The following is a 13,323-nucleotide window of genomic DNA, read 5'->3' on the forward strand; positions in this document are numbered from 1 at the left end:
CTGCCCCTGCCCCTCACCTGCCCCAGCCCCTCACCTGCCCCAGTCCCTCACCTGCCCCTGCCCCTCAGAGGCCTCTCAGGCCCCAGCTGCTCCATCCAGGTGGGCAGATCCTCCCAAAGCAAAGGCAATCTTCTCTTTTCTTTCCTGTTCAAAAGTCTTTCATGGGTCTCGGTCGTCTAGCACAGTGTCTTTCCTCTTTCTTTTAAAATATTTATTGATTGATTTGAGAGAGAGGGTAAAGGAGGGATGGAAGGAGGAAGTAGAAAGGGAAGGAGGGAGGGAGGGAGAGAGAGAGAGAGAGAGAGAGAGAGAGAGAGAGAGAGATTTGCTGTTCCACTTATTTATTCACTCACTGGTTGATTCTTGTACGTGCCCTGACCGAGGATCGAACCTGCAACCTTGGTGCATTGGGACGATGCTCCCGCCAACTGAGTACCCTGCCAAGGCTCTTCTCTCTTAAACGTACATGTTGGTTGTTTGGGTGAGTTAAAACCTGTCACTGAGTCAAGCAGTCCCCCTCGAAGGCCAGGCCACTGATTGATTGACTGGATCTCATTTCAGAAATCTACAAACAAGTGCGCACAAGCCCACACCCTTTCTTTCCCTACACAAATCATCAGCACACTGGGCTCGCTGGGCTGTGCCTTCTACAGTTCTTCAACTTTGTTTCATTTTGGTATAAAAAGAGTCTTTCCTTCTTTGGAAGGCTGCTGGGTGTTCTGCTGTGCAGACCTCACTGGTCCGCACTGGGCGGGCGTTGAGGAAGATCCTATCTTTTCTGTCACCAGCAAGGCTGCAGCAAACAATCTGTGCGTGTGTCATTTTGCTCGTGTGTATTATTTGCAGGACAACTTTCCAAAAGTGAAATTACTGGGTCGCACAGTGTGTGCATTAACATTGTCAACATGGTAAAGCAGTTGGTGGCACCATTCCTAGTATTTAACCTGGAGATGGCAGTGGGCCTCAACCTGGGCTCTAGATGGGCTTGAGTATCTGGAAGTCCTCAGATTGGTAGACAAAACTTGTGCATATACGTAGGTACATTTTTCTAGGCGACCAAAGCTTTCATCAAGTCTATAGAAGGGTGTGTCCTACTCACCCCGCTGATTGGTCTCCAAGCTCCTCCAGTGTGAACTTCCCATCCTTCGGGAAGACCAGCCTTGCACATTCCCCGCCTCTGAGTCTTTCTCAGGGAACACCTCCTCCCACCTTCTCTGCCATTCCAAATGATCGTGGCTAGCAGGGCCAACCACGCTTACCCAGCACTCACCATTTGTGCGAGAACCACATGAGAAGGGTCTGTGTGTTCCCACCACCTCCATTAGATGGACATGGACATGGACATGGACATGGACATGGACATGGAGGCACAGATGAGTTAAGTAGCCTGCGCAGCAGTCAGCACTGGGATTGGAACCCAGGAAGAACGATGCTGCCCCTGCTCTGGAGTGACTATGAGTGGGAGTCAGGAGCTGGGCTCTGGGGGCCCTCGTCCTGGCTGCATCATTGGGGCACCCTCTCTCACCCATTCAATCAGGATCTCTGGGCAGGACCCAGATCTGGGGGCTTTCTCAAAGTCCTCGATGATCTCAGGACTTTGAGAAAGGGGAGCAAGACTCAGCGAAGATCTGGAATCAGCTCTTTGTCCCCAGACTCTGACTAGGGGCCATTAGGCCAGTGCTGATACATGTGAGGGCTCTTCACCCAGTGACCTAAATGCGAGGGAGCTGCTTTAGGCTCTAGAGCAGCGGTTCTCAACCTTCCTAATGCCACGACCCTTTAATACAGTCCCTCATGTTGTGGTGACCCCAATTTCATTGTTACAAATTGAACATAATTAAAGCATAGTGATTAATCACAGAAACAATATGTAATTATATATGTGTTTTCCGATGGTCTTAGGCGACCCTTGTGAAAGGGTCATTCAACCCCCAAAGGGGTTGCGACCCACAGGTTGAGAACCGCTGCTCTAGAGGGAAACAAGGAACCGGATTTATTTTAAGCTCTATCCTCCCTGAAGAGATTCCATCAAGTGTCAGCTCAGCCTTTGGAAAAGGCGTAGATGAGCATTCTGTGTATGTTCATAGGAAACAGACTCTGCCTACATTGGACTTGAAATGTACTTGATCACCACACCCAGTGATAATGCAGCATTCTCCCACACGGAGCCCCAGCCCCAAACATCTAAGTATGTCTCCTGCTCTTGGGAAATACAAAATGAGGATTAAAATGAGAGAGCAGTTGAGGCTGCCAAGAAAATCTGGAAAACTAAATATGATATTTTTTTAAAAGCTGGAAAGACAAACACTCAATGTTACCTTACCTGTAAAGAACCAACACAGACTGCTTGACACAGAAAAGAGTTACCACTGCCCTGGGCTTCACTCCCTGGGGCTTGTCATTGGCCCTGGTCCCTTCTACTGTTCAGAAGGTGGAGGGTGTGGAAATCAAAGTAAATAGCATTCCTGAGCGACTCGTTGATTGTGCAACCCTGAAGCCCTTTCAGAAAATTCCCATGCAATCCGAGTAGGTGCCCAAATGCTCAGAGGCCAGGTGTGAAATCTGATCTTGTGCAAGACCCGAGGTGTCCTGCCTCGAGTCCTGTGTGACCTTGGGCCTCAGTCCCCCCAGCACCCTCCACCTCACAGACTGTGCTGAGAATTAAGTGCAGACCTGTGAGTGATATATGCCTGGCAGTGTTGGGTCAGGGCACCTCTGCTGGAAGGAGGAGACAGGCACTGACAGGCATGGTGGGGCTGAGGCACCCTTGCCCGCCTCAGCCTGGCACAGGTGAGCTGGCAGTAAGTGGCAGAAGATATCAAGTGGCAGCTCTCGGGTCTTAGAAAGTTTCCAAGGGAGTTGAATTGCCATACAGACCTAATGAGGCTGTCTGAGTGGATGCATTTCACAAGCTGTAAAGCCTGGTGAATGTGAAGTAGTGGTGGCATTACGTGATTCATTCAGCACACAATGTTCTCTGACCCCCTCCCCACCTACTTTGTTCCAGAACCTGTGCTGGGCACACAGAGTTCAACAGTGAATGGCACAGACCATTCTCTGCCCTCGGGTCTAATGTGAGTCTAAAATCTTGCAGGCTCCAGTGTAGTCACTAAATCCTGACTGTCATCCCTGTTAAGAGCCAGCGCTGTTTGGGTGTCGGCAGGTGAGGCATTCCTATGCACTTCCCATGGTGTGGCGGCAGGACACTTGCCAGGTGCCTAAAGCAGAGACTTGGCACCTCCCTGCAGTATCAGCAATGCCTGTCACTGGATTGACAAGGGCCCAGTTCAGGGCCCTTCACACATCCCTCCTCACATCCTCCTCAGGACCAGGCAGCCCTGACTCGCAGGTGTGTGCTGGAACGTAAGAAAAGTGATGCACAGAGTATTGCACTCAAGCAAAGTACCTGGCAGGCACTTACAACTCTCAGGAATACAACTCTCAGCCACCATGCCACTCAGGGGGTTCAAGCAGCTGAAGAAGTGCTGGGAGAGCATCAAGACTCCAACCAAGAAATGTATGGCACATGAAAGGGGAGAGAAAATGAAACGGAGCATCAGCCCACTTCTGACTCCCCAGTCCCTGGGGAAGGAGAGGATCACCAACACGCTGCCTGGGCAGCTCTGCTTCCTGCAGAACCAAGAAGAAGAAGAAGAAGAAGAAGAAGAAGAAGAAGGAGAAGAAGAGGAAGAAGAAGAAGAAGAAGAAGAAGGAGAAGAAGAGGAAGAAGAAGAAGAAGAAGAAGAAGGAGGAGGAGGAGGAGGAGGAGGAGGAACTGAGAAACCCTCCTTGAACTAATAAGTGAGTTCAGCAAGTTGCAGGATACACTGTCAACACACAGATCAATCCTGTTTCTAACCACTAGCAACAAACAATTGGGAAAAAAAATTTTTAATTTTAAGCAATACTATTTACAGTAGCTCTGCCAAAATCAAATATTAAGGCATAAGTATAAGGAAATGTGCACAGCATCTATAATGCCACAACCTACAAAACATTGATTTTTTAAAAAATTCAAACAGTATCTTAATAATTGGAGAGGTGTACCATGTTCATGGACTGGAAGACTCAACATAGAAAAGATGTCAGTTCTCTCCAAATGGATCTCTAGAAAGAACACAATCAAAATCCCAGCAGATAGATATTCAGATATTGACATGCTGATTCTAAACTTTATGTGGAAAGGCAATGGAACTAGGGAAGGGGTGAGCTGTCTCCTGAAATGGGCAGAAATGTGAGTCACTTGCACTGTCAACTCTTGATTACAGTGACTCTATAGAAAGTTTAAAATTTGGTAGTGTGATTTCTCCAAACTACAAACCCAGGAGACATCCTTGGCTCCCTCCACCACCAATCACCCAAAATTTCCAGTGGCCACAATCCAACAGGTTCTTCTTTTTCAAAACTATTTTATTACTTAATAAAAGATAAACTCCTTTGTGCTTACTGTGCAGTGCAAGCAATGGAACACTATCATTATCTTTGGAGGCCTTTATACACCCATTCCCAACCCCATAGCTCTTTCTTCCTTAGGAAAGTCATTCTCAGGAGGTGCTTGGGAGGGTGGGTCCTGAAGGAATTGAGGAGTGGAAATGAGTCAGATTTTGTACCTGTTGGATTTGAGGAGCTTGAGAAATAGGGCCAGGACTGGGGTGAGGCAAGTGAAATGTCTGGGTGAAAAATGTAATGAGGAACTCACTTTCAATATCATACAAGTGCAGGTTTGGTCCCTGCAGAGAGCAGAGACATCCCATAGGCAAGTGGATGGATGTGTGGGGCTGAAGGCCACAGAGAGAAATGGGCCGGCAGTGGGTTCCTGGGATCCAGCCTATGAGGTCCTTCTAAGAACAGATTTAACTTGAGTGAAGAGAAGGAGAATGAGGAGGCTCACAAGGACATCCTAAGGAGGCCCCATGAAGAAGTTACTCAGAGAGTCAGATACAAACCAACAATAAAACCACTTGGAGACATTGGGCAAGTAGCTCAGTTGGATAGAGCATTGTCCAAGACAGCAAGAGTGAAGGTTTGATCCCTGGTGAGAGCACATATAAGAGGCATAAATAAGTGGAACAACAAATCAATCTCTCTCTCTCTCTCTCTCTCTCTCTCTCTCTTTCTCTCATCAATTTTTTAAAAAGCCACTTGGAGCTCATGCCTACCCTCTCCTCCAGGCCTCTAACTGGATATGCAGCGAGTGGACATATAGTTCTTCCCCTGGGCTCAACACGAGTGCAAGCCCAGCCCCAAAGCAAACAAAAACAGAGCCCAGAGAAAACAGGAGAAAGGTTTGGTTTCTCCACCAAGGGGATAATAAATGACTGGACAGAGTTGAGAGGTGATTAAACTGGAACTGTATTGCCTAGCAGGGCATCAGATACTATAACTTGGGGGTGGGGGGTTGCACCAAACCAAATTCCCACAGGGCCAGGCAGGCACTGTCAGTGGGTGAAAGGAGCCAGGAGAAGGAGAACTATTCCACAGTGAAAGTGAGCGACAGAACGTGCTACACAATGGCGTGGGGTTACAGGGGAGAGGGATGTGGTCCACTGAGAACTCTGGGTCCCTTTTAAAGAGATAGTCACAACTCATTTCAGCCTACTCTTGCCTGGGAAATGTGTTCACTGTAGCCAGAACTATAGATTTCTCAAGAAATGTCTGAAATCTGGATTTCTCATGTGAAATGTCTTATTTTAAATGTTGGCCATTTATTCAGACACATTTAAAAAACTGTATATGCCAACACTGTTTGAACCAAGTAGACACACCCACAGGCCAAATTCAGCGAAGTCCTTCTGTGGGCAGCCTCTGTGTTAACCCCTTGGATTTTCTAATAAAATTTACTGTGACTCAGGGCACCAGCCTTCCTCCCCATTCCCTCGATTCCCTCCTAACTTCACCTGAAGAGCTTTTAACCAGAGGCAGAGGAGCAGAGAGACCCCACAAAGGAAGACGCACCCCACACACGCAAATGACCTCTCCTTCAATGGTTTTCTCTTACAGGTGTTTGGGTTCTGGGTCTGGGTCCTGGTGGCTGCCACCCACGTGGCAAACCCGCTGCTGCAAGGATGGGTGTTGTACGTCTCGCTGACCTCGTTCCTCATCTCCCTCATGTTCCTGTTGTCTTACTTGTTTGGATTTTACAAGAGATACGAGTCCTGGAGAGTCCTGGTAAGAACCAGTGAGGGGATTAGGCCCTCGAACTGCCCCAGACTGGTGTCCTGGGTGTTGTGGGGACAGCGGGCCTTCTGGGTGCAGAGGGGGAACCAGAGACCTTTCCTGGGCTGGGCCCCCATGACCAAGACTTTTTATGTGAATGTGTTTGCTCTGAAACCGGAACGAGAGCGCTGCCCTGCCGGAGTCAATCTCATTGCATTCCCTGCTGTGCCTTCCTTGTGAGGAACATACACATTCTGTATGCAGTTGACCCTTAAACAGCATGGGGTTAGGAGGTGACCGGCTACACAGTTGAAAATCTACTTGTAACTTTGACTCCCCCAAAATGTAGTTACTAAAAGCCTATTGTTGGCTAAAGGCCTTACCAATAACACAAGTAGTCGATTAACACATATGTCATATGCTAATGTGTTATATACTGTATTCTCATAATAAAGAAAGATAGAGAAAAGAAAATGTTATTAAGAAGGTCCTAAGGAAGAGAAAATACATTTACAGTACTTATTGAAAAAAAATGCACGTTTAAATGGACCAGCACAGTTCAAATCCGTGTTGGTCAAGGGTTGACTGTCCTCCTGACACATTTCCCTCTAAATCTCATTTGGGAAAAATCAGTGGAGCAACAGCAGGAAAAAGTCACCCCCATCTCGAGGTCTTGTCACAATCACTGGGTTCGTTCTTCTGATTCCCCACAAATTTTGTGTGAAATGCGTATATATGTTAATCACACTGAACTAATGATTTTGGGTGTCGAAACTTTCGTTTAATATTACATCATTTTTTCATCTTTTCAAATCATCTTGATAACCATTAATTTTTTTCTATATTGAACAACTTACCTCACCACCGATCAGATTAAATGAGATAAATGAGAAAAGGGCTTGGCCTAGAACTTGGCACAGAATAAGCTCTCAATTAGTATTGATATTATTACTGCTGTTTATTAATCCACTATTGCTCACTACATAGATATTTCATTAGAAACACTGCAAACAAACCCCCCCAAAAACAAGGCAGGAGGTAGGGAGCAGGCCTGTCTCTTTCTCGCTCCTCCCAGCTGTGTCGTGGGAGGAAAGCGCTCACTGGCTGAGTGCCCGGGTGATGTGGCCTCCCTCTTTCCTTCCAGGACAGCCTGTACCACGGGACCACCGGCATCCTGTACATGAGCGCGGCTGTCCTGCAGGCCCACGCCACCATCGTCTCTGAGAGCCAGGACCTGGGCAACTACATGACAAACACTGCGGCCACGGTGGGTGCTGGGCCTGACCGCCATGGGGAGGGTCCCACGGGCTTGGCTCTTTGGCTCTGCCTCCTGCAGAACAGCCCACCTGAGCCCTCGGGCTGATGGAGCCCTGGGGACAGGAGGAGGGGTGTGTGTGTGTGTGTGTGTGTGTACACGTGTGCCCAAGCTCGCAGTGCCCCAGGCCCAAGTTCAGGTGTCATCTCTCACCTTCTGTTCCCCCCCCCCCTCAGCCCTCTTGCATCCCCTTCACTGCCGTCCAAATATTTTTTTTCCAAAGCACAGATTGCAGGGCCTTTGGGGCTCTCATTGCTGTGGAGTGGAGCCCAGGGCCCTCAGCACGGCTGCACTGGCCAGGCGCCCGTTTATTTCAGTGATGGGACCCAAGGCTAGGTAGCCCAGCCAAATGGTGGGACAAGCGGGACCCCAGACCTTAGGCTCAACAGACCAGACTCCAAGCCCCTGTGCCTCCCCTCCTGGTCTCTGCACTGGGCCTCCTTCCTCCCTGTGTGGGAATGGCGCCCTCACGTGGCAGCAAGCTCACAGCTGACAGATTCCTCCTCTGACAGGCCTAGCCTTTATCACCTCACCTGGGAAACTTCCAAGGCAGGACTCCAGCTGGGTCTCAGTCACCGTGGCATCACTGTGGCCAGAAAGGTGGAGTCTGTGTCCCTGGGGGCTCCCACAGAGATCAGGTGTCCAAGGGGTGCAGCGTGAGGTGCTGCCCCAGCATAAGAATGAGGTGCCAGCAAGCACCATGACCCACTAGGGTGGCCACAGGTGTTTAGCTGCCTTTCCAGCCTGTCTTTGCCCTTCCTATTGAGCTATTTCCCCTCCTTCAACTGCCACCCACCCCACCTACGGCCCCGGCCCTTCACGGCCTGACCCTGCACACTGCCACCCGCTCTCAGCTGCTACAGCACACGGGCCTCCTGGCTGCCCCTGAACACAACACATGCTCTGGCTCAGGGCCTTGGCAAGGACCCCCTCACCCCAGGAGGACGAAAGTTTTCAAATGTTCATTGTTATAGCCTCTGTTGTTTTTGAAGTCTAGCAGGTGCCCAAAAGATATTTGTTGAATGAATGAATGAATGAATGAATGAACAGAGTGTGAGTGGACAGCAGGGCAAAGGCTGGAGCAGTCGGCCAGGCCTGGGAAGTGTGCTAAGGGCAAGGACTCTACCCTGCAAAGTGGGATCATCACAGGGTTTCATCTCATGCTGGTGAAACAGGGTCAAGCTTCCCTCTCGGGCACAGCAGAGAGCAGCGTGGGCATAGAGAAGGGCAAGCGAGGCAGAGAGAAGCCCTGGCGAGGGGTGATGGTGTGAGAGGAGGGAGAAGTGGGCCATGGGACAGTGCAGTCAGATGACTTGGGACTTGGGTGGGGAAGGGAGGGAGAAGTCGGGGCGGCCACAGTTGTCTGGCTTGTGGAGCTGGGCAGGAGGAGGGTCCTGGCGCTCACAGCTTGTCCAGCTTCTGGGGAGAGCTCAGGGGCTCCGTCTGGACCATGGAGAGCTGAAGGGCCTCTGGGACTTCCATGAGGAGTGACCAGCAGGCTCTCGGACGGGAGTCTGGGCTGGCGTGGGAAACTGTGGGAGTCGTCAGAGCACACATGGTGACAGAGGACGAGAGAGAGAGACACTGTGACTGGAAGACAGCGGGAGAGAGAGGGCCCAGGGCAGGGAGGGCGATGAGCTGCCTTATGGCAGGGAGGGATGCACAGTCTGCAAATGAGGCAGGAGCAGGGCGCCGGGAGTGTGGCCTCAGGATCCCCGCAGTGGGCAGTTCTAGGAGCACGGAGCACGGCCAGTAGCTGCTGTCCTCAGGTGGACAGCGGGCACAGCAGGGTCAGGGCATGTGGCCAGCTGGGCTCCAGGGCCTGCGGGCCCCTTGGAGGGATGGGCAGCAGCCGGCTCTGTCCGTCTATAACAGTCACTCTCACCCCTTCCAGTTTTTCGCCTTCATCACCACCCTGCTCTACGTGCTCCACGCCTTCAGCATCTACTACCACTGAGGGCAGGAGTCCTGCCCGGCGCGAAATGCTCCTGTAACACGTGGACCATGGCTCACGAAGGTCGCTTCAGCATTCGCCATCTGGATGACACACAGACCAACAACACATCAGTGGGACTAACAGACCGTCTTTTCAGACAGAAGGATGAAATCACACTCCGCATAGCCTCCTGGACTTTGCAATCCGTTGTGATGACTGTGGACAGGCTGCGTTGTCTTTTGCCTGGGAAAGTAACTGGCTCCACAAAACGAGCTTCCAAAGCCCTCAGCACTGAGAATCCCGATCCACCAGCGTCACCTGGTGGATCCACCTGGCTGGGGACCCGTCTCAGCAATTAGGGTCCCCAGGCAGGTGTGTGGGAACGTGCAGTCTTCGTTTCTTAAAGCCGAAATGGTGCTAGCAATGCCTCCACATCTCTGCTTAGATGCAGACCCTCTCCCGCCCTGTGGTTCTGCTCTGATCGGCAGCAAAGACCAGCCACACTGCCACCCCCATTACATCCCCCTTCCTTCCCTCCCCAGCTTCGGGATCCAATTTAGAGGCTAGATTTGCAGGAAAAGAAGTGAGTGACTCTACAAAACTGTTATACGGTAAGAGCTGGGGGCGGGGGGGCTGCAGGACCCTACCCGACAAGGACTACAAGCCACCTTGCCCCCCACAAAAGACCTTCAAGGAAGGAAGCAGGATGTTACGTACAAAGACTCTCCCCTGGGCTCCTCTCACGCTATGCGGGGCATTTAAGGAGGCCGGGAAAGGGATGTGCTCTTTCGTGGGTGCCCACCCCCCTCAAGTGCCCGCTGTGGTGCCACCAGAGAGGAGCCCGGGCCACTCCGCTGCCTCCTACAGCGTGGGGCTCACACGGCTGGACACATGGCGTTCAACTTTTGGACCATTCTCAACGAGAAGGCTGGCGTTGTGCACACAGAAACACAAAAAGAGGTGCTTGGTTTCAAAGTAAAGGTTTTCCCTGAGAAACACGGCTGTGCATCTGGGATTTCTCCACACCGTCCTCGGCTCCCCAGTGGGTCTCCTGGCCTCTCGGCTCGGGCATCGCGGCTCAGGCATCGCCCATAACCGCACGCACCTGGGACTCCTCTTAGCTGATTTAAGGGCTCACAGTTCCTATCTTCTGCTCCTGGGAGAAGGGGGACAGGGAGTCACCGAAGAGAAACCGGCTTCCCTGTCGTTGACTGCTGGCTTCCCAATTGCCCCGCTATCTTGAAAAGCCCCCATTTATCTCTCTCTTTCTTGCCTGGCAGCTGCCTGGGATGAGCACTGTTCAATATTTACCGAGTAGCCACATCCAAATAAAAGGTGTTTTACAGTAAAACATGCCGAGTGGGCCACTTTGGTGACGCTAGAAGCTGGGAACGCGCTGTGTCACAGCCTGACAGCCCCTGTGGAGGTTTCTCGGGCCCAGCCCCCGGCCAGCCGAGTGTGAGGCCACATTTGTCTCCAGGGCTTGGGCAACATGTCCACCTCAGTAAGGACAGTCTGGGTACAAGTCCCAGAGCCAAACTCACGCAGCTGAGGCAAAGCTGGGGGCGCACCGGCTAGTCCTGGGTGGGGAGCAGGCCCCTTGCCAGCCCTCTGTTCCTGCTCTTCTTCCTGGGGTGCTGTCCTCTCTCCCACCACCCCGCAGGCCCCCCACTCACCGTGCAGACCCTGTGGGCCCAGCCCCGAGCCCTGCCCCACCCCTTCACCTGCAGCTGACGCAGTTCCAGGCTCGCCACCCCCTTCCTACCTTGGGGGATGGTCTCCTTTACTTCTAGGGCCATCCCTAGGCTCCTGACTTTGCAGGGAAGACCCCAAGGCACTCCAGCAGGAAAGCAGCCCAGGGGCCAGGGCACAAGCTCATCTCAACTTCACTTTCCCATCTGCACCCCAACTTCCCAGCATCCTGCACACAAGTCCTTGGCTCACGGTGTTGGGCGACTGCAGACCAAACATCCCACACCATGTCCTGAGCACCAAGCATGTGGTTGTCGGGCTCACCAGCCACACCCCTGTACCAGCCAAGCAAGTTTGCGGGTTAGATTTGCGGTTTTAACCCAGACAGCCAGCAATTCTGCTTTGGCCAATAACTGGGCTACAATCTTTCAAAGAGATGAAACAGTAATAAAACATTAATATTTCAAAAACAAGCAAGCATCCTGGCCCAGTGGCTCAGTTGGTTGGAGCATCATCCGGTGCACCAAAAGGTTTCAGGTTCGATTCCCTATCCGGGCACATACGGAAGGCAATCAATTGAGTTTCTCACATCGATGTTTCTCTCGCTCTCTCCTCTCTCTAAAATCAATAAACATATCCTCAGGTGATGATTAAAAAAATAAGAAAAACATCATACCTCTTGGGCAGTGGTCGGCAAACCGCAGCTTGCGAGCCACACGCGGCTCTTTGGCCCCTTGAGTGTGGCTCTTCCACAAAATACCGGCTCTTCCACAAAATACCGACTTCTGAGCATGGGCCATGAAGTTTCAATCGCACTGTACGTGCGTGCCCGCACGTGGTATTTTGTGGAAGAGCCACACTCAAGGGGCCAAAGAGCCGCATGTGGCTCTCGAGCTGCGGTTTGCCGACCATGGCTCTGGGGTCAGCCAGAACAGGACTGGAAAAGCCCCAATAACAGAATGTTTGGCTCCCCCCACACCACCCCTGACCTGTCACTGGCCTTCGTGTCCGGAATCTGAAGTGGAGCCTGTCTCAGGGGAGGCTGGACGCTGACCTGGGAGAACCACGTGCAGGCTCTTCCGCAGCATGATGGGCGGCGGAGAAGCAGCACCAAACTGCTGATTTCCCCAAATCCTGCAGAGCTAGATTCTCCTTCAGGTGGAGCTGGTCCTTTCAAGGATACCAGAGGACTCCCAGTCCCCGTCCTGCCACACACCTGTCCCTCGGTCACCATCCCGCAGGCTGTGTCTCTGCCTCTGTCCAAATCTGCGCAGCACACAGCAGCAGTTCACAGCTGGGGAAGGTGTGGCATGTCCATGGTGACGCTGGGCCACCTGGGCAGAGGCTCAGCTCCCGGGAACTCTTACTGACCTAGTAGACCTTGTCCTCGCTGCGCTGGGACTTATCTCTGTGGAGTTCAGCCCGTCTCTGCCCCAGGTGTGTGTTTTATCGCAGGAGAATGTTGGACATGGTGACAAAGCACTGGGCTGACTCAAAGCCCCACCTAGATGCCTCTTTATTGTAACTAGGCCACCCAGGACGCACCCTGGTTTCTGTTGGCCTTACAGTGTCCCACTGACCTCCCACCCCTGCACCACAGCCCGTGGCTGCATCGCCCAGGGGACTGGAGCAGCAGGCAGCCCCTGCCCATCCGTCTCCCCCAGCCCTGCCCGTCTCTGCCCATCCTCCCCTCCAGGCCCTGCTCCTGTGACAGCTGCTCAGTGACACCACATCCTCGCCTCCCAGGGGAAGCCATCCCAATTTCACATCCAGACGCTGCGTGCTTAGGTTGTAGGTCACGGCCTTAAACCTCACCCCTGGCGTTTCTCCACATTTTCTTCCTTGCTTTGACCTTTAACCTAAGAAGTTTCAAAGCACAGGAAACAGAAAATAGGAACCAGTTTATCAAAACACGCAGAATGCCATCCCAGGAAGGTCAGCCAGCCCTGAGCCATGCTCTCGTCCCACTTTTGCATTCACTCCAGGGGGATAAATTAATGTGTGTGACAGGCAGGGCCCCTGACACCCATTCCAGGCTTCTTCGTTGCTCCCATGATCCTGCTGGTGGTGAGGGCTGGATTCTGGCAACTGAGAAGGAAGCAGAGATCTCCTGAGGGTGGGGGCACGGGGTTCGGGAAACCTTTCCCTTTCCTGAAGGGGTCAGACATGACTGGCTGTCTTAGACTGAGTTCCTGGGGACAGGATCTCAGCCGGAGGCTGTGTG

At 52.0% G+C, this 13,323-nt stretch overlaps 1 protein-coding gene across 3 annotated transcripts in view; it reads left to right on the forward strand.

The window, feature by feature from the left end:
- MALL (mal, T-cell differentiation protein-like) overlaps positions 1-10,758 on the forward strand; it is an 11,571-nt gene extending 813 nt beyond the window's left edge. For 2 of the 3 annotated variants that reach the window (XM_005860478.2, XM_014534958.1), the window contains exons 2-4: positions 6,001-6,168; positions 7,301-7,423; positions 9,366-10,758. In XM_005860478.2, coding sequence (XP_005860540.1) covers positions 6,001-6,168; positions 7,301-7,423; positions 9,366-9,428 — 354 coding nt within the window. In that variant the 3' untranslated portion in view covers positions 9,429-10,758. Of the gene's footprint in view, positions 1-3,241; positions 3,350-6,000; positions 6,169-7,300; positions 7,424-9,365 lie in introns of those variants that run through there. The other variant, XM_014534959.1, reaches the window with a different exon arrangement.
- Positions 10,759-13,323: the final 2,565 nt, after the last annotated feature.

The sequence above is a fragment of the Myotis brandtii genome, unplaced genomic scaffold, assembly GCF_000412655.1.
Source record: "Myotis brandtii unplaced genomic scaffold, ASM41265v1 scaffold1347, whole genome shotgun sequence".
Taxonomy (NCBI): domain Eukaryota; kingdom Metazoa; phylum Chordata; class Mammalia; order Chiroptera; family Vespertilionidae; genus Myotis; species Myotis brandtii.